A 26,821-nucleotide genomic window follows, 5' to 3' on the forward strand; every position below is an offset into this window, starting at 1 on the left:
TTTAAATTACTTTGCATAATAGATTACAAATCTCATTTTGAATTGATTTGATATTGATTAGGTCTCCATGTGCTTGTGAACTCCGACTTCCTCCAACATTCCCAAAACATGCAAGTTATGAAACCGAAAGCTCTAAATTGTCCATAGATTTGAACATGAGTGTGCACCACCTCTTCCCGAAAGTCAGCTCTGTGTGTGAGTGTGGGTGTGTGTGTGTGTGCTCTACAAGTCCTGCTCCAGCCATTATATGGGGTGTGTAGGTGTGTGTGGTCCACATTCAGCATTTTCAACCACCAGCAGATGTTCGGATGACCACCATGATGGTTGGTATATTTATCATGTGCCCATTCATGTGTGTGTGCGCGCATACGTGAGTGAGTGAGTGACCATACCACTTCAAGGGGAACGTGTTTTATAGTTATGGAAATCTAGCAAGATAAAGACCACCACTAACCGTTTGCAGATCATTTGGCACTGCTGCCAATGATATTGCTTCCCAAGTTTTTAACAAGGAATGAATAAATGAATAGCAGAAATGACATTCTTTTATTTTGGAAGATAGATATGACCTCTAAACCCTTTGGGGTCAAAGTCCATGTCCCATTAATTGTGTGCACATGTGATGGTACCATTTAAAGCGGAGTGGCCACTGACTGGTACAAAAGTTACAGGAGCCACATGATGGGAGCCGGTGAATGTGTTCTTATTTCCTAGCAGTTTTCAACACTTTGCCGGCGCTCAACCATCTGCGATGGTGACTCAGGTTTTCCAAACAGGCCTGAGGGCCAGCATGGCTTTAGCGACGCCCAAGTTCAGGGACCTAAGTAAATATTTGTCACTTTTGGATCAACGTTTCAAACTCGTTTCTGTGGCTGACAGAACAAAGAAAAGCCACAGAAGAATAATATCCTCATAGCCATAAATTATTCAAAAGTTACAGAGGCCAGGCAAAGTATTAGCGAGGGTCCTCTGCGCGGCACATGACATTTGGGAAACGTGGGCGTTCGGAAGGACATTGTGTCATCTACCAAAAATGAAATTAAGACTCCTTTTCTCACTCTATATCTTACATTTGACATGAATAAGTCTTTACTATGCACTGATTTACTCAGACTAAGGCGTACGTCTATGTACTCAGCATCTGCTTTGGGTTCCGTCACCACTCGGGGGAATCAGCAACAATTTCAAGACCTCATCATTCAAAGGTATATTTTTCTTTAAAACCATTGTCACCTTTTCAGGTAGTTTTGTTCAAAGACATAATTTTGAAGTGCTTTCTCAATATTTTATTACCGACTCTTTTTTGGTACATTGGAAGTTATTTCTATATGTCTGAGAGATTTCATAATTTTTTTGCACGTCATTTTACAATTTTGTGATTGTTTTTGCAGGTTATCAGACCAAAAACAATGAACTAGATGACACCTTTATATTGCATTGTATACGGGTATATATTTGTTACTTTTAGTAGACCTGGTTAATATTGAACAATCACTTATTTTGAATGCCGTGTAAATCATCAATCACTTGAAGCCATAATAGGTACATGAATAATCAAGAATCAATATTATTGGCAAAAAAATAGAGCGCCCCAGAATGGAACTTCCGCTGTCGTCACCATTGTGAAATTTTCGGACGTGACCACTATGCCATCTAGAGGTGATGGAACATCATGACAATGTACGCATGACTCAACTCAAAGCTTGTGGTGGCGTCAACAAACAGAGCAAAGGAATTTCAAACTGGTTGATGTTGGTTTCTCTGAAAAAAATGTGTTGTATGAACTTATGGGACGTTCTCGTCAAACGTGCACCCCTTCCAGGAAGTCTGCTGAGTCATAAAGCATGACAAATCTTCAACCAGTGTAAAACTCATCAACTCTTGACTTCTGGCACTCACACATTTTGTGCTTTACACATTATTCAGTGTGTATGAATACAGTGAAGATAATAATCAAAACAGATGATTATCATTGTAAAATACAGCTTTAAGGGCACCATATTACAAATACATTGTATTGCGCAATAGGGATGTGGTGTCATGTAGATTGTTCTTCTAGTTACTTTTTACACAACCTTGTTTCTATGAGTATCAATTTCTATGTATTGACGTTTGTATAAAGGAGAAGGTTTTGGGTTTGGAATCTCAGCTCAAGCTTTCCTGTACTGGCATGTTCTCAATCTGCTCGTGTGGGTTTTCGTGCTCTGTCTTCCTCCCACTTATTCTCAGTTTAACGGAAGACGCAAAGAAGTGATCCAGTTCGTTCAACAAGGAAACAAAATATGTACCGGTAATCAAAATATTTAGACCTTTTCCATCACCGATACCTTGACTGCGATCGGTGCACTGCAACTCGTGTTGAAACGGGATGCTCAATCAATCTTTGTCCATCCGAAGAAGATACTCAGCCTGCCCAAAAAAATAAAACAAAGATGTTCACAGTCTCGGAAAAGTGTGCACCTTGCCCCAACAGAGGCAGGCCGTAGTCCATATCACGAAAGGAGGCTCTCGTACCAAAAAGCTGACTGGGTCGTTCGGTTTGATCTTGGAGCATTCTTGCAAGGCTTCGGTGAGCGCAGGCATCACATACTTCATCAAGTAGTTTCTCAGCGGGAGAGCTTTAGCTTCCAGCAGCTCGTGCTCCTGCCTCTTGACCTCTGCCAAATTGTTTTGCTGCCCCCCCCAAAAAAAAAAAAAAATTCTAAAATCAATTCACCAGTTTAGACAAGGTCAAATTAAGTTAAAGGTTACAGTGCATTTGCGGTACAGCCCGAAAGCCCAGTACATCAATATTTTTGTGAGTCCGATGTATATCCGAACATTATTATAGAGAGGTGCTAATCAAATGAGGACACTGGTGTACCCAAGCTTCATACTGCGCTGCCATCTCAGCAAGCAAGGCCTCTTTCCTGCGTTTCCTCTCTGCCGCTTCCTCTGCCTCTTTCTGCTTCCTCTCCATTTCTCGCCTCCTGTCCTCCTCCTCCTCCTGCTCCTCAGGACTTAGGCCGTAATTCTTGGGAGGCCCCACCACCTCGATGACGTTGCTCACGATCTGTGTGAATTCAGGGTCGTCAGCTTTCACCTCTGCAAGCAACGAGAGACACGGATGGGATATCTCTTGAATGTATTCGGCGCCACGGCTAGAAAATCTGCTGTTGTGCTTTTATGCTCTAAATTCATCACTTTTATTCAGCAAATTGTTTTGGGTTTTTTTTTTCCGTTTGCATTTACGATTTGACACCGTGTGGGAACTGAACAAATGCTGCCTACTACTACTGCCGCAACACAAATGATCTTGTAATTTTGTAAGAAGCTTTACTGGAAAAGCGGAAGCTGTCTTAGCTAAATAGTAGGGTGTCTCAATACTTTTATCATCATGATTTAGCGCACACCACAGTGAAAAACATGACGGTGTTTCACATTTGACCCTTTTGCGGCACACTCTAGGAATGTTACCAAGATATGTCGGATATATTTCCAGTTCATCAAAGTAGTCGAGGGCAGTTTCGGCGGCCCTGCTGAGTTGGCGGAATCTGGCCAGTCGAGGGATGAACTCATCCTGGGTTAAGCCTCTTTTCTGGGCCTCACTCTCGGGAAGATCTTGTACTTTCTTCGTCAGGAACTCATCAGATGCATCCAAGGCAAACACATATTCTAGACCCCCAAAAAAATAAACCAAAAAAAAAAACCCGGCTATTTATATAATTTGAAGGTAAACAAGAGAGACCGAATCAGTAAATGGACAACCTGGAGTGATCTTGTTGTAAGCGGGTGTCTCGTTGGGCGAGTCTTGGTTCTCTCCATCCTCAGCTGAGCAACAAATATTCATCTCACAACACGCCGTGTTGTTATTCAGTACAAAGCATGTGAATACCTGGAAGAAACTTACCGCTGAACATCTGACTAGCTTGCTCAAATGTCCTCGGGAAGCCGTACAAAACAAATCCTTGGTTCCTACAAGGCTTTGAATTGAGCTTTTCTGTCAAAATTTCTAAAAGTAGATCATCCTCCAATCGACCTATTTGTATGGAAAAAAAAAAAAAAATTGGGCCGTCGAGAAATATTGAGCACAACAATCATCACTGTTGGGAATATGGAGAGTTGTGCATAAGACCTGCATTATTTTCCATGCTTCCTTTGATAGTTTCCAGTTGGTCCTGTGCCGTTTCCTGTTCGCTGACCTCAGCATCAATTCTGGCAATGGTATCTTTCTGTGGAGTACGAGTTTGTTTCTTCTTATCGTGTCTTTCACATTTCTTTATTCAGAGCTTGGCGAGTCATGTTATGGTTAACGCGGGAAAATTAAAACGTTGCAAACGCAGTCACTGACCAGCTGCGTCATCTTTTCGTTGATGACATCTCGGATGTTGATGTGATGTATTCGATAGCGCTCGCACAGCTTCGCTGCGACTTCGCTTTTACCCACGGCGGGCGGTCCGGTGAGGCAGATTCTGATTGGCTAAACCACAAAAATCAACGTCGAGCCAACGTCAAAGTAGATTTTTTAACGCATCACTTATTTCCACAATCAATTGCACTTGGGAGGACTTACAAGTAGCTTTCTCGTATGTCTGTATTCTTCCACGAGGGCTTCTACATTCTCAATTATGCCGCCTTCTGATGACCATTGGAAGTTAAAGGAGTCTTTCACAACAAAAGCATCCAGACGTAGGTCAACGCTGAGATACTCCAGCTCCTCTTGCTGAATTCAAAGCAAGAAGCAACGATAGCCACACAATAGATGGTGAACATCAATCTGATCCAAAAGCAGCCAAGGTATGAAAGCAAGCATGTCGGAGCTCAAAATGCTTCCTGTGCATTTCTACTCAGATTTCAACTCCATTATGGAGGCTATCAACAGCGATCGAATGGACTTATTACATTAAAACTAATTCACTGCCGTTGAGGGTGATAGAAGTCAAAAGGTGAATGAGTTTTAACATGAGATCCAAACCCAGGTGCTTTGGCATATTAAAATCCTCAAAACAAAAAAAAAAAACGACCCCAATGCTGATACATTTTTCAAATAATACACCTGTAGTGTACCTTATAGGCCTTCATAGTGATGGCTTCCTTCTCTGGTACTTGACACACTCTTCCTGGTCCAAGCACATGGCTTACGGCCTAAAAGATAAAGAGAGTTGATCAGAGTTGTTCTTGTTGAACGAGAAAATCATTTCAAAAGAAAAATGGCAGGTGACTACGGAGAATGCTCAAAAGAGCAGTTTTTTCCAGTAATTTACCTTCACTATGTCCCCCAGTTTGTTCCTGGAGTCATCAATCGCAAGAATATATTTGGCCTTGGGTTTGACCTCAATTAAACTTTGTATCACTCTGTAAAATAAATCACAGCCAATTAAGTGAACACAAACAATCGAATGCCCACCCCCCAATCTAAATATTTAAAAGTGGCAAAGCACTTAGCGAGGTCAAGCACGTGGATGGTGGGGATGTAATTTGTGCCCTCGCCAAATATGGGAACTTTGGTACACTCAGACAGCCAAGACACCTATGTCGCAAATACAAAATGAAAATAATCAAGCGGGAAACTAAACAGACTGTGATTGAAGGATAATTTACCTTGTAAAAGTAGTGGAAGAGATTTTCTCCCTTTCCGTACTGTATCCCCGCAGCCAAAACGTAACCTTTCAGTTTAGTTTTTTTCTGAAAGATGTCAAATATGACAGATGACATTCAATTGCATGCTGGTGTTACTTCACATGGCGGTGTGTATTTTTCCACAGCAAACTCCTTACCCCTGTTCCCAGTTTGAGGACTTGTTTCTCCATGTTGTTGTGGTGTTTAAAGCTAGGATGCGGACGTCTTTTTCGGAACTCCTCCTCTGTTATAAATCTTTCTGGTTCCTCCTGCAGGAAGGATGCGTTGGTAATAGCATCGGCACTCTGTTGAACAGTCGCCAAGCTCACCGTTTCTGGTCTCTTGGTCATGGCCCACGTCAACACCGTCGAGACTAAAATGAAGGTTTTCTTTGATCTGAAGTTCTGCATTTCACCATGAAGGGCTACAAACAATAGTGAAGGAAGCATCGTACAATTAGACATGTGACAGGATTTCCCAAAAATGGCAGTTTGTTTTTTGTGAATTTACTATGGAAGATTTTAGAAGCATTTGAAGTGCTCGTTCCATTTTTTTGGCGGGGGGCGTGGGGGTCACTTTGCTAGTAAAATTCCAATTACAATGTGATAACAATCAAATATAGGGGTCTTTTCTTGTTGCTGACCTGTGATTGCCCAAGTGGCCTCTTCAATGTCGTCTTGGGTCGCATTTTCGGAGATGTTGTACACCACCACGTCGCATTCCAGCAAGCGGGGGAGGAGTTCCTCTCTGCTTAGCGACTAGAAAACAAGATTGTGACTTATTTTTCCCGGTGTTGCAGCAATGTACACTGATTATTTTAGATACTTTTTGGAAACCTCACCAAGGAATGAACTGGCCCATTTGTCACATTTTTAAACTCACCGAATACTGCTCATGCAAAAGGCTTATTTTCTCACTGCTGGATGAAGAGGACACAGTGCCGACCACTTGGAAAACAGGTTCATTTGTCTGAGGTTCGCCGTCATCATCATCCTCCGTCTTCTCCCCGCAACTCGATAAATACTGTCCACGTGAGTCAGGGAGGAAAAAGTACATTAATTGGGCAAAGCCAACTTATCCTGAATAGATCTCATGTATGTACTTCACCTCCGCGATGTGTTTGGAAGAATATTTGCCGACGTCGTTCACAAAAATACGTCTACAACGTTTTTTGTCACCCATTTTGGATAAAATATTAGGCTGCTAATGTTACTTAAGCTTTAGGTTGCTAAAATGACTCAGTAAAGCAATTGTGGTAGTCCCTTGTTTAGGGTTTAACTTGAAATAATCACCTAGGGGACGCATCACGCATCAAGGACTCTTACGTCATCATTTAGCGACGATATGGGTGTATGGCTGATGAGCTACAGGTGGGTGATGAGCTGGCAAGCCTCAAGTGTGAGGTGCACAGCACCCTGGCTGAGCAGGCCGCCTGGCTGGCCCCTCCCTAACAACATCACCTATGATCCAAAATGTATTTTGGAACGCAAAATGGAAAACTCAAAGAGCAACACGGTAAAAACTAACCTGGGATCCATTTTAGATCCCCATAAATAAAGGCCTGAGGATGATGAATGTTGCCGCTATGCTGAAGTAAATTATTGAATTGAGGACACTAATGTTAGTTAATAACTGCATATGCATTTGGATGCTTCCAAATTGGGCTATTATTTCAAATGTAACAGGCAGGCAGCTGGACGAATGTGCGACAGTCTGTGTTACAGCTATTACCGCTTATGGTGTTTATCTTTCTCGTTACAGCTTCATTTATCCAAGTTCCACACCGCCCATGCCGTGATATTCCCCACATACCTGTGGGTGTCCTCATTGTGCGGGACAATGGAGCACCGACATGGAAACTTCCAAAGTACCTCACATATTTATAGCGCTGACATTATCTGACAAACTGCTGGCAAGCTCTGCACGCCGTCTGCACAAGACAGACCGCGGCACTCAGTAAAGCACACCCTCACACACTCTCGGTGTGAAGAGATAATGAGTGAGGGAAGCTGCTTAGGGGATGCCTCGTTTGCCCTTTGCCATGTATAGTGAGACTTGTATGATATTGTTATAATTGATCAGTTATATTCAGCACTTTTAATTTCGAGTTTATGTCATGCGTGTACGCCGCTGCTCTGATGAACATGACAAATGCAGCTGCTTACAGAAGGCCTGCTTCACATTACAGTGATGCATGTTAACACCAAGGACGATAATGCGGAACACCATCGCTCATTGTCAGTGGCCAATGAAAAAGACCCCTCTGTCATGACAATGTTTGTGTGCAATTCATCATGCATTGTTAAAAACACACTCCACCACCCTTTGAGATGATGCTAATAAAACTACTGGTGACTACAAGTAGTTTTGGCTGGAAGCTGCAACCACGTGGACCAATGGTTCTTTTACTGGGGCTTTTAATGCACTGAAATATGATGGATGGCTTGAAATGACATCACTGTGTTGTCTACAAGTCATGTAGCGTAAACTGCTGTCAAAGTCGGGGATAGACCTGGCTGTTACAATAAAACAGTTGTTTCTAGCAGCTGCTGAAGTGGGTGTGCAATGCGTAAGGGGGTGGGGGCTCGCGGAGGGGGTCAGCTGCCAAGACAGACAAACGCTTTGCTTCCTATGTGTCCTTTTAAGGACGAAACGTGCCTCAAAATCACAACCCATTTCAGACCCTTCTACTTGATCCGGATAAAGACACCGCGATACACACACAAGTTGGTGTCTGCCAAAAAGTGCCCGATCTGCAGGAACGTATTTTTGTTTATCTATGCCAGTGACACACAGTAGGCAGAACAATTAAATGATCTTGCAAGGTACAACAAACCGTGTGGACCAATATGTAGTCGCTGAACCAAAGCAAGCCTTGTCTGACAGAATATTTTGGCGACGGCTGCTGTAAAGAAGGTAAATATAGAATGACAATATAGCAACACAGAGTTTAGAAGGGATCACACATAATCCACGAGCGGGAGAGCCAAATCCAAATCCATCGCTTTGATTAGGCCGATCCTACAGTTCTTGCCGTGATGTCATTGCCGCAAACTGCAGAGTATGTCATATCCAGCTTGCTTTGAAGTTATCGTTCACATATACTGTAGTTCAATAATTTGCCACAATTAGATTCCTTCACTTGTGTTATGAACTATTACTTGACTGATGGCACACTATATAAAAATCTAACGATCGTGACCGCTATCAAGATACACATAAAAGCTCAGAATAGAAGTAAACAAGTAGGTTAGCAGCGTCACTCTTGGAAGTACATTACGCGCATCTACAAATGGAGCGGTTGATGGTGCGGGAGGTATTTACATTCTTATTACCCGCGCCGGCCGGCTATCCCCCCCACCCCGACTCCCACCCCCGGCATGGCGACGGAACTTGACATATATGGAGCCTGGGGGTTTGACGACCTCCAGGCACCCCGTTGGGGGGCATGCAGTCACCGGCACCTGTTACGCTCCACTTCCCTAAAAGGAGACACGGGAGCCAATCAGAAGGGAGAAGGGAGGCCTGCTGCGCCGGACATCCCAGGGAATCTGTCGTCTGCTGGAGGTCTGGGCGATAGCGGTTTCCCACTTACCCCCTCCTTCTCCTCCTCGTGCAATATTGCATCTCAGCTGTCTGGGTGGTGTTTGCCTCTCCCCTCCTCTCAACTCTTACGCATGCCATGACACTGGCGATCCCCCTTAGACGACTCCTTGACTGTTGCTCCGATCGGGGCTCATGTTACCGTCACCCCCTTCAATCACCTACTTTCTTCGCGTTCTGCGAGAGCTTAGTCATATTAACACATATTTAGCAATCTGCCCTGGGGAGGCCCCCATTGAAAGTATTGGAGGGTCAAAAAAATGCTATGCTGATGCTGCTGAATAATTTTGTGCTTTACACTGAAAGTCGAACTTCACATGAAAAGGTTGAACATGACATGGTCCCTGCATGATTCACAAAAATAGCCGATTAATCATGATCTGTGATTTGATAATCAGCACTTTTTTTAACGCTTGTTGATCACGCTCCACAAGATATGCTCAAAATAATATCTCATCATTTTGATTCTTTACCGATTGTATGCCTCGTATTCATGTCATGCCATTCTAAGGCAACATCTCCCCATTTTGGTGGCGCCCTTGACATGAGATCCACTTAACTCCCTCATCTTTCAGAGCAGCACATATTTGGACTTCTGTGAACTCCCGAGTCCGCCCACCTGCCCCCCTTAGCTCGAGCGTATTTAAGGAACCCCTCGCACCCTGGTCCTTCGTCCCAGTGGAAACTCCAGTCTTGCATCGAACTCTCGGTGAGTCTGGTTTTGTTGCCGTAACTTGACCTTTTTGACTTTTTAAGGGCCGTTTCAGGACAGATGTAGTATTGCAATAGCATGGATGTGCTTTAAAGAGGGTTCACCTCACAGGAGATGTTGTTCAAGTTTATGATTCGGTGCTTGAAAATGATTTTGCTTTTTTGGGGGGGAGATGCTATTGAGTGAACTTTAGCATACAGGAGTAGGATGCTGAGATTTGATAAAACAGCATAAGTGATCATCTTAAACGTGACTGCTTTAAAAAACATGACTCCTTTCAGCATTTCCTTGATGGGTTATTTTCCAATTTCCGAGTCAAAAAAAGTACAAGTATGGAGAACTTAAATACTGCAACTCCCTCAAAACCAAATGGCCAACTGCACAGGGGCTGCTCTAAACTGTGGAATGGCAACAGCTGAGGAAAAACCCAGGCCTTTGCTGCCACTTGCCAAAGAACGCATCACCTCAGCTGTTACGTGGCCGTGGTTTAATAATGAGATACAGAGTGAAGAGTGTGTGTGTGGGGGGGGGGGGGGAAACGACGACAAGGGTTCCGTGACTAAAAATAGAGTGGTGCGCGGGGGATGAATCCATTTCCCAGTTTGGCAAGATACAGAGAGAAGATGAGTGCACTTAAGGGTGACTTGGAAACTACAACCCTTCTCTATTGCAGAAGGCCAAAGAAGAACAGATCAAAATGTGTGACGACGACGAAACCACCGCCCTTGTGTGCGACAACGGTTCTGGCCTGGTCAAGGCTGGGTTTGCCGGTGATGATGCCCCCCGTGCTGTCTTCCCATCCATCGTTGGACGCCCCCGTCACCAGGTTAGAAACCTCACCCTTCTGAATGATATCATCAATCATCATCGCTTCCTTATTAGCCGTGTGCATTTACACCTTTCTGTCCTGAGATTCTGAGATGCGTTTTCCTCTCAGGGCGTGATGGTGGGTATGGGTCAGAAGGACAGCTATGTGGGAGATGAGGCCCAGAGCAAGAGGGGTATCCTGACTCTGAAGTACCCCATCGAGCATGGCATCATCACTAACTGGGACGACATGGAGAAGGTGAGAGTCGTTGGTCTGATTGCCGAGATATACAGCACCTTCAATCCACATTGTGCGTCGCTGAGAAACTCTCTCCCGACTCGAATCAGATCTGGCACCACACCTTCTACAACGAGCTCCGTGTGGCCCCAGAGGAGCACCCCACCCTGCTGACTGAGGCCCCCCTCAACCCCAAGGCCAACAGGGAGAAGATGACCCAGATCATGTTTGAGACCTTCAACGTCCCTGCCATGTATGTGGCCATCCAGGCTGTCTTGTCCCTGTACGCCTCCGGTCGTACCACCGGTGAGTTTCCCTTGAAATACTTTTTTTCTTATCATTTATTCATTTGGTTGCGAGATGTGGTCTGATATGAGGTGGCTTCGTGTGAACAGGTATTGTACTGGACTCTGGTGATGGTGTGACCCACAACGTGCCCATCTATGAGGGTTACGCTCTTCCCCACGCCATCATGCGTTTGGATCTGGCCGGTCGTGACCTGACTGACTACCTGATGAAGATCCTCACCGAGCGTGGCTACTCCTTCGTCACAACTGGTAGGAAAACTCAGGAAAATAGCTCATGAAATTGTTCATACAGTTGTGTGGTACCTCTGAAGTTAAACACAAATTCGTTTTGCGTGTGTCTCCAACACGTGCGCCAGAAATATATACAATCAGTGCAAAACACACAGAGAGTGTTAATATTTCCTGTTGAAGTGAGAGCCTGCAGATACATGCCATCATTCACGTTGGCAGTATTTCCCCCCTAGAATTTTGTTTCATACTAAATTACTCAAACATACGCAATTTTGTGTCCTAGCCAAATGTCACAAATAGTTGTCGAGCCTCATGTATCGATGCCTTGACGGTAAACTTTTCCTCCCTCAGCTGAGCGTGAGATCGTGCGTGACATCAAGGAGAAGCTGTGCTACGTCGCTCTGGACTTTGAGAACGAGATGGCCACCGCTGCCTCCTCCTCATCTCTGGAGAAGAGCTACGAGCTTCCCGACGGTCAGGTCATCACCATCGGTAACGAGCGTTTCCGCTGCCCCGAGACCCTCTTCCAGCCTTCCTTCATTGGTGAGACCTGACACTTTTAGCACTAGCCAGTTACTGCCTCAAGAACCAAAATGTCAATCGTAAATGTATTTTCCAGAGCGAGTTTTCTCAGAAACTATTAATAAGTTCCTACGTAGGCATGGAGTCTGCTGGTATCCATGAAACGGCCTACAACAGCATCATGAAGTGTGACATTGACATCCGTAAGGATCTGTACGCCAACAACGTCCTGTCTGGTGGCACTACCATGTACCCTGGTATTGCTGACCGTATGCAGAAGGAGATCACAGCTCTGGCCCCCAGCACCATGAAGATCAAGGTGAGCGACTATGACCAGCTAACATCAACGACTTGGCTGTTGGTTCTGACCACACTCTTCTCCACCTCTAGATCATCGCGCCTCCTGAGAGGAAATACTCAGTCTGGATCGGTGGCTCCATCCTGGCCTCTCTGTCCACCTTCCAGCAGATGTGGATCAGCAAGCAGGAGTACGACGAGGCGGGCCCCTCCATCGTTCACAGGAAGTGCTTCTAAATCTCCAACCGAATGCCAAAACAACCCGAGCTGCAATTTTCCTCCCCACGTCTCTATTTGTACTGTGCCTAATGCTGTATATACATGTAACATTGTAATAAAAAGAGCTGCTTTAACAGTACCCTGTCCTGTTTGAATGTCGTAATATACAGTGCCTGCGACGATGACTATCTTTCTATTTTCTTTGAACATAAAAACCCCCCTAAAAATTATGTATTATTTTATCATATTGATGTGCATTGACTGAATGGCATCTACACAAATTTTGATTCACTGATCCGTTTGAATGTCGTAATATACAGTGCCTGCAACGATGACTATCTTTCTATTTTCTTTGAACATAACCCCCCCCCAAAAATTATGTATTATTATTTTATCATATTGATGTGCATTGGCTGAATGGCATCTACACAAATTTTGATTCACTGATCGAAAACCAGTCATTAGCACTCTTGAAAATGAAGTTAAACAATATATTAGAATTATTACACACTCCAGAAAGTACATATGGATCATCTTGCTCAGATGGGATAGGGTAGAAAAGTTCCACTGCAAAAGTGAGAATTCACAGAGCGCCCTGATGTCCCAGCAGTCGAGTGCGCTCGAACGCAACATCGCTCCCTTGACACCTGTGCGCCACAGGGGATACAAATGATCCTAATGAGGCCACCTCCTTGACTCGCTTGTGTTTTTAACCAAGTAAACATCGTGGCTTCAAAGAGCTGTACAACTTTGCTGTTTTGAAATACCCCTCCACGTTATTTCAACATGAAGATTACTGACAGTGATGTGATTCGCTTTCACCTTCAAGTCATCCACGGTATAAACGTCAAAAGTGTTGAGAGCAAAACCGAGAGACTCTTTGCGAGTGGTGCGAAGGTTTTCGGTGTTCCTCTGGAGAATTTGTCGAGGAGGTTTATTCCTGAATTTGGCCTGGTTCCTGGGTGAGTGCAAAGAAAAAAAAAGGGGCAGGGGGGGTGATGAGTGTTGTGTTCTTGTACTGCAGAAATTGTTTTTTTTTTTTCTTTGAATATTTTGTCTCTCAGCTTTCTGGTGGACGCTTGTTCGTTTCTTCTGGAGCGCGCTGGAACGGTGGGCCTCTTCCGAAAACCGGGCTCTCTACCTCGCATTAAGTCCCTCAGAGTAAGTTCTCCTCGCAGTTGAAGCCAGAACATAATCGAGTGCAATGTTTTCCGACCCTTGCGCCGAGGCCCATATTTTATGTTAGAAAAAAATATCTCTGCACAGACACTGGACATCACTGATCTAGTTTTCTTAGCCAACGTATATTCCCGCTCATTATTTCAGGCCAAGCTGAATCGAGGAGAGGCCTGTCTGTCCACAGCCTTCGCCTACGATGTGGCCACTCTCATCAAGCAGTTCTGCAGGGAGCTACCGGAGCCTCTAATACCTGCAGAGATCCCTGCTGCTTTGCTGAAGGCGCAGACGCTGGACTCCCTGCAGGACAGAATTTCAGCCCTCCAGCTGCTGTCCTGCTTACTGCCTGCCAGAAACTCCTCCTGTCTGCATTATCTGTTGGACTTCTTGTCCAAAGTGACCCAGAGGTTTGAGACAACACATAATCATAAGGGAAGGGCTGTGAGGCAATGAAAATTGGTGTTTTAATGAAATGAAATGAAAATGAAAGTTTTCATAATTTGAACACTTCATTCTGAGCTGTTTGTGACTTTGAAAATTCATGCTAGGGGTGTCGTGCTGTTGGAAGTTTTAATGTTATAATTTAAACACTTCATTCTGGGCTGTTTGCGACTTTGAAAATTCATGCTAGGGGTGTCGTGCTGTTTCACGTTTTGTACAGAGATGGGCTTCTGTTACTATGGCAGCTTGTACAGTTAATCGAGTGTGACGACTGACTTTTCACGCCGCTGTTCAACAAGCCTTTCTGGTCATGCTCCTTTAATTTCATCGTTACCTTGTGGAGTAGATAGCACATGGGTTAAAGAACCGATTTCTACATTACAGTCATTTATTTTTAAACGGTGTTCTGATGCCTACTTTTGTGGCTATTTAATATCGCCAGATGTGAGGAAAACTTGATGACCAGCTCCAATCTGGCAACAGTCTTTGCTCCCTGTCTCCTACCACCTCCCAATAAGCAGGAGATGTCTGAAGGACGCTTTGAACTCCGAATTCTAGTCCTGCGCACCTTCATTGAAAAGCCACAAATGTTCGGTAATGACCCCGTCAAATAGTTGTCCCATTCTTGCGAAAGAGAATTTTAAAATGAATGTGTCATGTTCATCAGGTGTGATTCCAAAAGCTGTCATGGATAGTATGGGATTCCTTATTAACTGCCCTCTTCTGAAGGATGCACATTCCAAGAAACACAGTTTGAAAGGTTGACACGTTAAGACGGACAGTATCCCAAAACAACCCTTGTACGCTTTACTCGCTCTGTTTGCTTTAAATTCATATAGTCTTGTGGTCTGTGAAGACTGTACCCTGGATTCAAGGGAAGACAAAGGTCAGGCCAGCAGTCCATCAGCGGAGGCGGGAGTCCAACCTGCCACGAAGGCCGACTCTCAGGAGGAGCGTCGGCCTGGAGGTTTTTCCCAATATTGCCTTTTTTAGGGCCTGCATGTCTTGTGAAGGTAAATGGGAAAAGGGAAAGTTCTGTGTCTTGTCTGGTCTTTTAACTGCTTCTGTGCATGAAGATTCATCACCCGCAGCTGCCATCTTGGATGCCTTAAGTCCTTCCAGCAAACAGCCTTCACCTAATAGGATAAAAAGGTATGTTGTTAAAATATATTGAATATTCAACTAATTAAAGTCGCATTTGTCGTATATAATGTTTTGGTGCACTGATGTTGCAGGGACATGCGTCTTAGCCTTTTCCCTGGGCTGGGCCAAGGGCAAACGGCATCTTCGTCTGTGTTCAGTGCTGTGGGCAAGTTGCAAGCAGCATCTTGGAGTAAACGGATTTCTTTATGACACATACCTGATGCTCACATGGCATTTTTAAGAACTCACTGATACATTTTTAATTTAAATTATTGCTTTAGAAATGTATATTGTACTGTGTATGACTGCAAGTCAAGTTTTCTTCAGGGTTTACCTGCTCACTATCTAAAATTAAGGGTACCCGGACTGTATGAATTGTATTTGCCACTGTGACATAACAGTCATCAATAAAACGATGCAATTTGGAACCATTTAACTACTTTGACCACTGACTCAATTTTAAGTAAAAAAATAAACTAGTATTTGTTAGGCAAACATTTCCATTTGCTTCTGCGAGGAAAATGATTCAGAATGCGTCACGGCCGAAATTCGATACCCAGTTCGCATTGCTGCTTGATGGAGGAAAAAGAAATTGGTAGGATAGCCAATCAGAAGAGAGGATTTCTGGTTTCTCAGCATCCGAGGCTAGACCAAGTTATGCAGAGTAGTTGTGCAGCGTCAACCGGAACCCATGTCGAAGCTCCTTCAAAATGTATACTAAATGTTACCGCGAGCGAGCTCGCGAAAAACGATGATTATTAATCCTACCTGAATTTAAAATATGGACAAATATAGGAGTGCGGAAATGTTCAAAATGCAGTTTTAATAAACAAGCTCATTTCGATACGTCGGTTGTTGGTTCAGTTTTACTCTGAAGGCCAGAAGTCCAAAAATTCATTTACAGTTGTACCTTGACGGACATCTTGCTCAGACGACAGGTCCATTTGACACGACAAGGTAAGAAAATAAGGCCTTTATTTGGATTATTCTATCTAGGAATTTGCGAGGTTTTAATACATCATGTTACAACGATGTAAATAAAATCAGGTTATAGCATTCCTTTATGCACTAGTGATGCTTGTTGTTTGCAGGCAAAAAGGCTTGTTTACACAAATGTTTAGTACGCGCACTAAGACTCTTTCACATTCCTAATAAATCAAATACAATCTTCGCTCACTAAAATGTAATGAATATTTCGTCTCCTCGGCGTGCGTTTGTTATGCACACCTGCAGATGGCGGAGAAGATGTCGGCGGTGCGGTCAACGCTGCTGGGTCTCCTGGTGTGTCTGCAAATGGGCGCCGCTCCGGCCCGCAGTGCCCTCGGGCCAGACCAGGTATCCGAGGCCGACATCCAGCGGCTCCTGCACGGCGTCATGGAGCAGCTCGGCATCGCTCGGCCCAGGGTGGAATATCCCGCCCACCAGGCCACAAACATCGTCGGGCCGCAGAGCATCCAGGGTAATGTCGAATAAGAAAAAAATATTGATTCTCATTCCCAACTCTGCGCCATGCATGGCGCATTGGTGTGCAATGAGAGATCGTTTTTGTTGTACAGTACTGGATTGCTTGATTTTTTTTTTTTTTTAACCATGAAGTACATCACATTTTTTCTCCACTAGGCGGTGCTCATGAGGGGCTGCAGCACCTCGGTCCCTATGGCAACATTCCCAACATTGTGGCTGAGCTGGCAGGTGACAATGTTCCCAAAGACTTCAGCGATGATCACAGCTACCCAGATCCTCCAAATCCTTGTCCTCAGGGAAAAACTGGTAGGATCCTGCATTCTCTGTGCAGTCTTTGACTTGTACGCACACAAAATGCTCCTTTTTGAGGGAGAATCAAAATGCACTCCGTGACAAGGGGGTGTTCCGTCTGCTTGATTGCATTTTCTCAGCGGCAGACGGGTGTTTGGAAAATGCTCCGGACACAGCCGACTTCAGCCGGGAGTTCCAAAAGCATGGACACCTTTACGGTTCAGGGAATGAGTACCCCGCTCTGATGAAGTGGGTCAGTACACACGTGAACCGCTACAATATAGCCTCTCAAGGATGTGGACTAAAGCTCACATGACTCTTTAACCAAGTTCACTCCTCACTACGCGATGGTAAACTATTATTTCAAGATTTATGCTTCCAGCAATGCCATTTGTTCGTCCACAAATTCAAGTTTAGCTCAGGCTCAACAGCAAAACATAAGCAACAGATTATTAATTGACATCTGAGGATAATGGTGGTTAGAAACTTGGAGCGGTTGAAGCTCAAAACGAACTTGTTTGTAATTTGTGGTAAGCTTCCATCTGGGTATTTGAACAAGTCAGTGATTTGCGCAATGTCTTTTCAGAACAAGGAGCGTCTGTACCAGAAGCTGAAGGGTGGACCAAAGAGACGAAAAAGGGTAATAACACTTTTTTTTTTTTTGTGGTCTTTGTATTATTTGTAACCACATCACATCAACAGATTTACATCCGAGCATTTGAGGACCTAATCAAAACAAGACTCTTTGTAATATTACATTCTGATTGCGTGTCGTGTATGTGTGCCTTTTTGTTCGCTTGAAATGTTTTTCCTGCAGAGTGCCAACCCATACCTGATGGGCCAGAGGCTTGACAACGTCGTCGCGAAGAAATCAGTTCCAAGTTTCTATGAGGAAGATGACAGCGAGGCATCAACCATTTCTGCAACCACCAAAGCCACAAATTAAAAACTATCCCAAAAGAAGGAACACCTCCTGTATGAAAAAAAATGTTGGGGGGGAGGAGGGGAATGCTTGGTTCATTTTAAAGTCACATAAGTGCTGTTTGTTGATGTTTATTGGGTGAATGTGACAAACGTTTAAAGAGAGAATTTATAATCCCACTTGACCATTAGAATTTGTGAATTTGTTAGTGACTTCTAATTTGATGGTGATTAAGGTCCGACTTTCCTTTCATGAAAACACATTGTCACTTGAAAATGAACATGAAAAATGACTTACTCGACGTTTAAAGAGAGAATTTATAATCCCACTTGACTATTAGAATTTGTGAATTTGTTAGTGACTGCTAATTTGATGGTGATTGTCTGACTTTCCTTTCACGAAAACACATTGTGTCACTTGAAAATGAACATGAAAAATGACTTACTCTCCAACCAATGCTTTGGTTGTTCAAGTGGAAATACAGATGTTTAATTAACATTACTTTTAAACAGAAATGTTGATGTGTAACTTTCAAACTTTGTACCATCCTGTTTATCTTAAAATGACCTCTATCAATATCATAATTAGGTCATAGCTACACAAACTCATGAAACTCGGTTGTTTTATGTACACCCGCATCACTCTCATCTTTTAGTGGAGATGCATCCTTTTTACTGTAGCATGATTTTAAGCAGACGAATTGTGTTTCTTCAGTTATCTTGTAGACTTAATAAAAAAATATCAGCAGTGAAAACAGTGGTAGTATTTCTTTTTTTTTTTTTTTTTTAGGTCAGATGTGCTCAGGCTTGTGGGCGTGCTCTTAACCAGAACCAGAAAGTTAAACATTCATGAATCCCCCCCTTCCCAAAGGACAAGATCAGGACAACATTCAAAGCGAACGCGCGTGGAGTCGATTTCAATCGAAAAACTAAACGACAGGTAAACTATAATACACAAATATAGTTTGATTGTAATGGATGGATTTGAAAAGTGCGCAGCGCGTGCGTAATACCTGTGCGTCAATGCCTTCCTTTCAGCTTCCACGATGAGAAGCCCGCGGTGCTTGCTGACCTTCTCCGCGGTTCTTGTCCTGCTGCTCAGCACGCCGAGGAGTACGCACGCCACCACCTTCCAAGGCGCTTTCCCGCACCCGAACAAATCCAACCCCAACGAACCAGAGCGGTGCCTGCCGCCCCCAATCAGTGGATTCATCACCCGCGGGATGGCGCCCGCAGCCATCGCCGAGGAGGTTTTGGAGTCCAGTCAGGAGGCACTGCACGTCACGGAGCGTCGGTACCTGCGCTTGGACTGGTGCAAGACCCAGCCGCTCAAGCAGACTATCCGCGAAGACCGATGCCTGAGCCGAACCATCATCAACCGCTTCTGCTATGGCCAGTGTAACTCCTTCTATATCCCGCGGCACGTTTACCAGGACGGGAGCGCGTTCGAGTCCTGTTCGGCGTGCGTACCCAAAACCTTCAGCACGGTCACTTACACTCTTTTCTGCCCCGGACAAACGCCCAATACCAGGAAGAAACGCGTCCAGCGCGTAAAGCAGTGCAGGTGCACTACAATCAACACGGATTAAGACCTGACGTGGATCTTCTTTTGTCTGGGAGAGAAAAAAAAACAACTAAAACTCTGGGCGTCTGTTTGCAAGCAGGGGGGGGCAACCGGAATGAAACGTTATTGAAACAAGAGGAGTTTCATATAGTGACATTTTCATCTTTATTTCCTGATCAGTTCCAACTATGGACTCGAAACAATCCAAACAGTCATCCGGTTTTCAAACATGACCATATATTTACCTTTATTATTGCATTCCTGTTATAAAAGTGGGAAGTGTTCATGAATTCAAATAAATTGTAAAGTTAGTCTCGTATATGCTAACGTACAAATCAAAAAAAATTTTTTCAGTCTATTATTGAATGAGGATCTTCAGTTGAGTTCATGTTAGCTTCTTTATGCCGCAGTCGTTCTTTCTGTTGGGAATAAAGCACCGTATCAGTGGAAGCAACGCATTTGTAGAAATACCTCCTTTTATATATGATATGAATTGATTATTTGGCATTTTCTAAGGCATATGGGTGCTCAGTGGCACACTTACCAGACTGTTCGGGATCATCTTTCTGGTCTCCACTTTCTTTTCTGCTGTGATCCTCCTCACTGACTGCTGGGCCTCTTTTAACCTGGAGTAGTTTTATTTTCTCGGGATTACATTTCCAGAGAAATGCATTTTGGACAATTTTGGACAAGGCACATGTCCAATAATTAACTAATGATAATGATACCTTTCTTTAGTGAAGTTCCGATTCTCCCGCTTCCACCTGGCCTTGAAGTCGGTGCAAAACTCAAACCACAGCATGAAGAAATGAGTGGACATCACCTCCTTTTCTCCCGCTTTGGGCTTCAGGCCAAAGTAAACACACAAGTCCTGGAAACTGGGCAGCCATACAAGAATTAATATGTCTAAATCTATCCGGCACACCGATGCTTTTAATTTCAGCGGCCAAAGACGTTCTTCCACTCACCTTTTTTGGGCTGACATTAACTGATAGGAAGCTCCAACATGTTCTTTGCCCGCTGGGAATAAATTGACACGATCAACCGTTTGTTGGCTTACAACGATGAAGCTACAGCTTTTCTTTCTCGGAACCAGGCCGGGATGATAAATATTATAAACATCTCTGCTTACACGTGATTCATAGTTGTTTGGTCATGTAAAACTTGACCACTCACCACTAAGGAGAAACGTCTCCATTCGGTCTTTAAACGGCTGCAGATGTTCCTCAGGGGAGTCCGAGCAGACCTTCCGCACACCCTGGGCACATTCTTTTCCAAGCAAACAAAAAAAAAAACATAATATTGGAAATACAGAATGGATATAGAATGCGAAGCAAACTAATGACATGTCATCATTGTTTATTGACCCATGCAGACTTCCCCCTGAGAGCTGTGTAGACTCTAAAACAACAGTTGAGTGACAGCAGCGCCAATTCACAGTGGACGGGGGGGGGGGGGGGGGGGGGGGGGGTAGGTCTTAAAATGTATAGTTGGCAGAAGATTTCACGGCCAAAGTACAAGCACTTCACCACGAAGACGCTCAGCAATTGCGTCGCCTCAGAAAGGTGCCGAAGAGCGTCGAGGAAACTCACTGCAACTGGGTACGAGGAGCTTATCGGCTCCAAGTTCCTCCTCAGATCTCACTTTGATTCACATTGTGATGGCGACTGCAAACTGCTCCTTCTCTCCCCTTGCGTCCAATCAGTGCATCAGAGGAGCCAGTCTGCACGGGCCAGTCATAATAGAGACCCGGACGCTTGATCAACATCACCCAGATAAGATTACAAAAGAATACTGTTTTCAATGGGGATTTGTGTAAACTGTGGAGCCCGGGATCATTTGTCTCCTTTGTGCCGTGACGCTTTCTTTTCTTTTGTGTCTTAAAACTTTGCTTATATCTTGCCGAAGAGGGTTACAGAGCCTCGCGTGAAGGGAGCTGTCACTTGTGACAATCCTTTTGTTTGCAACTGCGTTAGGTTTCAGTTGCCTCATCAAGTAACACTTGACCTCACCGAGACGGCATGATTCCAGTGTTGCGGCCTCCCAACCTTGGCACTGCATTGTACTGACTGAAACGGATTTAGTCTTAAAAGTAATTTCATGTCATAGTAAACCAGCGAAGGAGTTGAGATGCTCGGAATGGTAGGGAAAAAAAAAATGTTTTGAATTAATGGCAGACCGTTTTGGGAATTTCATCGAGCCTTTCCAAATAAATCCGTAAATGCTCTCGGAATTTCAAATAACTGACAAAACATTCTAGCCTGGACACTGTCTGCAGTTAAGACAGTGTTTATGATGTTTATGTCCCTGAAGCAGACATGCTGGCTAATATGAGCTGAGCCTACCCAAAACATCGTTGGACACAATGTTTACAGATCGCTGGATGATCCAAGGCAAAACTTGCTCCACTTCGTAACAATTATAAACCATTTGCTTGGACTTCAGATCAACTATGAGGAAGAGGCCATTTTACATCAGAAGAATAGCAATAGCAAAATTGATTCCTGCCAAGCCAGGGCAGCCAGGATTAGTGGTTAGCACGTCTGCCTCACAGTTATTGAGGGTCTGCGTAATTCAAGTCCCGGCCCCCCTTTGTCGAGTTTGCATGGGTTTTCCGCCACTTTCCACAAACATGCATATCGGGTTAACTGAGGACTCCGTTCCACTGAGTATGGGAATGGTTGTTTGTGCACATGTGCCCGGTGAATCCCAGCTCTCACCCAAACGCATCTGCAACACTCATGAGAACAAACCGTGTCTTTGCAAGCTATTTACATCAAGCCTCAAAGCAAAGCGAGGGAGAGTGAAGAGCAACAATGGTGGCGGTTCAAACGGGCAGTACAATGAGAAGCTGCGATGGGACGATCCAGATTGCGCAGCGGTTTGGGGTTGATGAAGCGATACTACAAAGCTGCGTTGAGAGCTGAAGAAAGCAATCTGCGGCGCACATCTCGGGGCCACACTGGAGCCCGGACCGATACAGCCGAGATGGTTACTGGCCCGTGCCGAGGCCCGTGCAGAGATGAGTCGGATACAAGAGGTCTGGAGATTACGTAAGTGGGAAGCTACGGTCTACGTTTACTGGCGACAGGACAGGCGCACAAAGGACGGGAGATCTGATGGGCCGAAGGATTACGAGCTGGATCTGAAAGGCGCCAGGCCAGTATCTGCAGCAAGACTCTGGATGCAGACACACGCCGCGTGCAAACATACATATACCAGATCTAAGGATTGTTCCAAATTGGGAAAATAATACAAGATAACACGTCTTTTTTGTTCTTTGACAACCTCGGGTTCTGTTGAAGGCGTTTCGGCCCAAGTGTAAACATTTACACAGGCCGGGGATGGGAAGACAGAATGAAGAGCTCGATTGATTTGGGGATGTTGGCCGGGAAAATGCTCCCGGGCGGGGATTTGGTGTTTGGGAAGCTCCACAGAATACCTGCTAGGTCTCGGCCGAGCCTTTTTAGGTCTGTAATGAGGTCCTCAAAATTGAGCTGCGATGCCAAGAAGACGTCCTGTGGTTCAGGAAGTGGAAAAGCACTTTTGTCTGTTCCGGCATTCTGGCAAATAAACATTAACATTAAAGCACACAGAGTCAGGTTTGGACTTGAGTTGTCAGAAAACGCGCGTTTATGTCTTTTCATGTGACTACCTTGTCAACATTGTGAAGGTAATATGAGACCACGTAGTCCACCAGGCTGATCCGATTGTCCTAGAGAAACAAAAAAAAAAAAAAATGGAGGAAGTATGACATTGTTTTGGCGAAAAAAAAAAATTTCTGCATGAATTTTCCATTCTGTGGACGTAACTCATCACAGTCCATTATATTTCCCATGTCCAGATGTTTACTTACATCATATGAGTATGAACACATTTTTTCTGATTTATTTCAAATATTCTTGGCCTTTGAATCGTTTTTGGTACCCTGCTCTTGACGTCTTTGAGTTTTGGAAGTATTTCGAGACCGAAGCCGTCAGCCTGGCCTCTGATCCTGTTGCCGCCGTTCATGTGGTTGCCCAAAGCCAAGACCAGTCCCAGAATTTCCTTTACGCCATCTTTTTCCAGCAGAGCCTACACGTCAAAACATATGGGCATCTTCTTGTTAGTCCAGGAATGTTCACAGCTCTCAGGTCACAACAACAATGAGCACTTCATTGTACAATATGGTGCATTTTCCTGTCTCACGTTCCTTCCTACCTCGCACACAGAGGCGATCGTGTGAAGTTTGTGTTGAATGGACGCCATCCCGTCGTTGAAGGCCGCCTTGAGAATGAGGCAGCGGGCTCGGCCTGCAAAGTCCGGAATCTGCGAGAGCTCGTACAGGAACCTGGATAACACAAATATTCAACATGGAAAACGATCGTCCAGCAATTTTGTAAACCGCTAACGGTGGTTATGAATAAATTGTGGTTGTCCACCGTTCACTGTTCACATGTAATCAATCACACTTATGTTGTGTTTGTACTGACTGCTCGGGTTTGTCCAAGTGTTTAATCTCCTCTTCCTTGGATGTGTTGTAATGCGTCTTGATCTTCTCCAGCTCCTCTGGCTGAGCTCTCTGGTATATTGACATGTGCATTTTAATGACATTCGAATTCGCGGCTGCTCGTTCATACTGCTGTTTAATACGCACATTTTCATACAGCGCCTCGATAGTCTCGAGGTCCACCACGGAGTTATCCACAGTCAGCACAGCTACAAGAAATAGAACGATACGCATTTTTTTAATGGAAACACACATTTTGTTTCCGTGACTGGCAAACAACCCGACTGACCTTGTTGGATATCTTTCATCTCAAGGTGGAGGCTTGATATGAAGATACCCACAGCCTGAGAGCGCTTACTGTCCAGCAGCTTAATGATCTAACGCACACATGCACGGTTCTAGTTAAGATCTTGGATTCGGTAACGCGGAAAAGCCGAACTAAAAAAAAAAAAAAAAAAGCGTCAGAACTGTGAGACAGATGTGGTCAACGACATTCCACCATGCCGCGCCTTAATAATGACATCATATTTTTTCTCAATGCATTTCGTCCTGTGCGTTACCTTTCTGGCTTTGGCCTTTTTCTCATAATTCTCCACCAGCGGTTTTCTCTTGAGTCGCGTGGTGGTTTTGGCAAACAGATCCTCGAACTCAACTGCGTTCGTGATATGCGGTTCCTCCAAAACATTCCACAGTGTGTTGTTCCTGAGAAAGAGACAAAAGACAATATTTATACTATTTTTAATGACCGGTTTTGTCAAAACCGCAAAGATCCATTTGCTTGTCTTTTAAAGATGTCTTTGTTTTTCCTTATTTACGATGATTCCTTTTTCATGTTATTGAAGCTGACAGAAGTGGTAACAAATGAGACTAACATCAGACTGAATACAATACATCATTTTTTTTTTCTCTGTTCATGATCGCGATCACAGTTTGCACTGCATTATATTGAGGTCTGTTTCTAATATTTTGGTTGTCCTATTGATCTACATCGTTGGCACAAGATTAGAAAAAACAATCAATGTGATGCAAGCAACTACAACCACAAGAACATTTGATGGGTCACAGGTGAGCTCGAGCCTGCCCCAGTCCCAGTTTGGGTGAGGGGCGACAAAGCCACTGAGAAGAAGATCTGGAAACTCTTTTGAGCTGACGGAGCTGCTTTGTCATTTCTTAAATCCACATCACATGATGTATGGACGCCATGTGGTTAGCCGGTGTTTCATTATCAATATTTCATACAATTAAAACTGTTTTATAGTAGAGTGCATGGCTGTAAACATACTTGTTGTCCTCAATCTGAATTCTGGTCCAGTACAGAGGCTTCATGGGACGCGAAGGCTGGACCGCAGGTTTTCTGGGAGTCGCAAATAAAGGCGGAGGCATTGATGAAGTCACAGCCGACATGGACGGAGGGGGCGGAGGTGGTGGGGGAGCTGCATTAACTGCATGAAATGGGGTGGGTGGAGGTGGCGGTGGAGGAGGCGGCGGGGGGGCTCTCGATGTTTGTTTGTCTGTCGGCATTGGTGACGAACGTGGCAGAGGTGGAGGCAGAGGTGGTGGAGCGATTGCATTGCTTGGTGCGTGGTGTCCCACTGATTGACACGGCGGGCCCCCGTCTCGCTGACCTGCCAGGCTCAAGCTGATAGAAGCCAAGTCTAGTTTTTTGGGGGTCACCCGCTGCTGAGTTTGGGTGCTGTCTCTCCTGTTCCCGACCTCATCACTCTTGACGAAGGTCTCCCTGTCGGTTTGGATGCAGACAGTGCGGAAGGCTTTGCGCGGAGATTGGTTATCTTGTGTGGACACGGCCACGTCTTTGTGCTCGCTGTGTCTGAGGGTGCCAAGTTGGGAGATCTTGGCCTGCAGCTCAGCGAGACTGAGCTTCAGACGGGATACGTTGACTTCGTTTTCAGCCCTTAGTTTCGAGAGCTCCTGGCTGAAGTCCTCCTGAAACAATCAACAAGGACAACCATTTATTCACACTCGCAAGAATGGACACTTAAAGTCTTCCCTGAGTCCCGAGAGAAAACCCAAGCGAGCAAAAGGAGCAATATGGTACACGAAACCGTCTTGCTGCCCTCAAACGTTTCAAGTCTTAAGCCAAGTCCCTAAATACAAACATGAGGGGGAAAAAAAATGCAACAAAACGGTGAATGGTTTGGGAAAGTGTGTGAGAACCTTACAATCTACTACTTCATTTAGCTGACGTCTGTTGATAATTTCTTAAGGGTACATGCAACGAGTTTAGTGTATTTAACTGACAAGCAAGCATGATGGTGAATGAAACCTGTTGTGGGAGTTCATTTGTCTCCGGGGGCTGTCTAGCAGGTTCATCCAGAACCATATTTACTTTAGTCACACAACAGCACGATCTTACCCTTCACACTGACCTGTAACTTCTCCACTTCTTCTTTGCATTCACGCTTCAGCTGCAGCAGAGCTGCCTGGTGCTCTAAAAAAAAGAGACAGCAGTGGAGGTCATTGCCTTCTTCTTTGTTTTCTTTTTTTTTTTTTAAAGAACATTACAGTATCAAAGCGAGCAGAAAGGAAAGGACGTAGAAGAGTTTTTTTTTCCGTTTTCATATACCGGTGGTCATTTTTCTATAGGAATTTATCTTAATGCTGTCCTGACAGATTTCAACCACTTGGCCGCAGCAGAGCCATTCATAAAAATTCATGTGGTCACGCAGCAGAAACTATTCAGAACAATAATGCTGCTTTGCCCTAAATTGTATGCTGTAGATGTTTGAATCACTATATAGGGTACAGCGCCACTATGGGGAGGCTGAGAAAAAAAAAA

General features: G+C 44.5%; 6 protein-coding genes across 9 annotated transcripts; 4 read left to right on the forward strand and 2 right to left on the reverse strand.

Annotated features, from left to right (window-relative positions):
• Positions 1 to 1,966: 1,966 nt before the first annotated feature.
• Positions 1,967 to 6,941, reverse strand: ak7a (adenylate kinase 7a). The gene is made up of 18 exons (XM_019870733.1): positions 6,706 to 6,941; positions 6,481 to 6,621; positions 6,242 to 6,356; positions 5,928 to 6,022; positions 5,757 to 5,867; positions 5,581 to 5,664; positions 5,421 to 5,509; positions 5,244 to 5,334; positions 5,047 to 5,124; positions 4,553 to 4,702; positions 4,331 to 4,459; positions 4,115 to 4,211; positions 3,890 to 4,018; positions 3,748 to 3,810; positions 3,457 to 3,654; positions 2,864 to 3,084; positions 2,515 to 2,673; positions 1,967 to 2,409 (listed from the first exon to the last, which is right to left on the reverse strand). Exons 1-18 carry the CDS (start codon positions 6,778 to 6,780, stop codon positions 2,377 to 2,379), a joined length of 2,058 nt encoding a protein of 685 aa, XP_019726292.1. The 5' UTR covers positions 6,781 to 6,941; the 3' UTR covers positions 1,967 to 2,376.
• A 2,845-nt stretch (positions 6,942 to 9,786) lies between these two features.
• Positions 9,787 to 12,674, forward strand: actc1a (actin alpha cardiac muscle 1a). Its single transcript, XM_019870764.1, has 8 exons — positions 9,787 to 9,910; positions 10,587 to 10,739; positions 10,851 to 10,979; positions 11,069 to 11,264; positions 11,354 to 11,515; positions 11,849 to 12,040; positions 12,157 to 12,338; positions 12,410 to 12,674. Exons 2-8 carry the CDS (start codon positions 10,611 to 10,613, stop codon positions 12,551 to 12,553), a joined length of 1,134 nt encoding a protein of 377 aa, XP_019726323.1. The 5' UTR covers positions 9,787 to 9,910; positions 10,587 to 10,610; the 3' UTR covers positions 12,554 to 12,674.
• A 535-nt stretch (positions 12,675 to 13,209) lies between these two features.
• On the forward strand, positions 13,210 to 15,726 carry LOC109516288 (rho GTPase-activating protein 11B-like). 4 transcript variants are annotated; one of them, XR_002168323.1, is made up of 8 exons: positions 13,210 to 13,497; positions 13,600 to 13,696; positions 13,862 to 14,118; positions 14,595 to 14,746; positions 14,820 to 14,903; positions 15,009 to 15,165; positions 15,229 to 15,304; positions 15,388 to 15,425. XR_002168323.1 is itself a non-coding variant. In XM_019870722.1 (8 exons), the coding sequence occupies exons 1-8, from the start codon at positions 13,322 to 13,324 to the stop codon at positions 15,503 to 15,505; spliced, it is 1,134 nt and encodes a 377-aa protein (XP_019726281.1). In that variant the 5' UTR covers positions 13,211 to 13,321; the 3' UTR covers positions 15,506 to 15,726. The 4 variants fall into 4 exon arrangements, 2 of the variants coding, with proteins under 2 accessions (XP_019726281.1, XP_019726280.1); XR_002168322.1 differs by having other exon boundaries at positions 13,211 to 13,497; positions 14,820 to 14,912; XM_019870722.1 differs by having other exon boundaries at positions 13,211 to 13,497; positions 14,992 to 15,165; positions 15,388 to 15,726.
• A 430-nt stretch (positions 15,727 to 16,156) lies between these two features.
• Positions 16,157 to 18,244, forward strand: scg5 (secretogranin V). The gene is made up of 6 exons (XM_019870765.1): positions 16,157 to 16,252; positions 16,529 to 16,754; positions 16,916 to 17,065; positions 17,191 to 17,303; positions 17,637 to 17,690; positions 17,868 to 18,244. The coding sequence occupies exons 2-6, from the start codon at positions 16,529 to 16,531 to the stop codon at positions 17,994 to 17,996; spliced, it is 672 nt and encodes a 223-aa protein (XP_019726324.1). The 5' UTR covers positions 16,157 to 16,252; the 3' UTR covers positions 17,997 to 18,244.
• Positions 18,245 to 18,800: 556 nt separating this feature from the next.
• Positions 18,801 to 19,989, forward strand: grem1a (gremlin 1a, DAN family BMP antagonist). The gene is made up of 2 exons (XM_019870766.1): positions 18,801 to 18,911; positions 19,010 to 19,989. Exon 2 carries the CDS (start codon positions 19,018 to 19,020, stop codon positions 19,558 to 19,560), a length of 543 nt encoding a protein of 180 aa, XP_019726325.1. The 5' UTR covers positions 18,801 to 18,911; positions 19,010 to 19,017; the 3' UTR covers positions 19,561 to 19,989.
• On the reverse strand, positions 19,687 to 26,618 carry fmn1 (formin 1). Its single transcript, XM_019870724.1, has 16 exons — positions 26,609 to 26,618; positions 26,412 to 26,521; positions 25,307 to 25,968; positions 24,585 to 24,726; positions 24,314 to 24,401; positions 24,172 to 24,233; positions 24,008 to 24,096; positions 23,736 to 23,865; positions 23,463 to 23,609; positions 23,191 to 23,250; positions 22,978 to 23,098; positions 20,712 to 20,804; positions 20,504 to 20,555; positions 20,264 to 20,413; positions 20,080 to 20,161; positions 19,687 to 19,954 (listed from the first exon to the last, which is right to left on the reverse strand). Exons 1-16 carry the CDS (start codon positions 26,616 to 26,618, stop codon positions 19,886 to 19,888), a joined length of 2,067 nt encoding a protein of 688 aa, XP_019726283.1. The 3' UTR covers positions 19,687 to 19,885.
• Between the last annotated feature and the right edge of the window lie 203 nt (positions 26,619 to 26,821).

This window comes from Hippocampus comes, unplaced genomic scaffold, assembly GCF_001891065.2.
Source record: "Hippocampus comes isolate QL1 unplaced genomic scaffold, H_comes_QL1_v1.1 scaffold243, whole genome shotgun sequence".
In the NCBI taxonomy this organism is placed as follows: domain Eukaryota; kingdom Metazoa; phylum Chordata; class Actinopteri; order Syngnathiformes; family Syngnathidae; genus Hippocampus; species Hippocampus comes.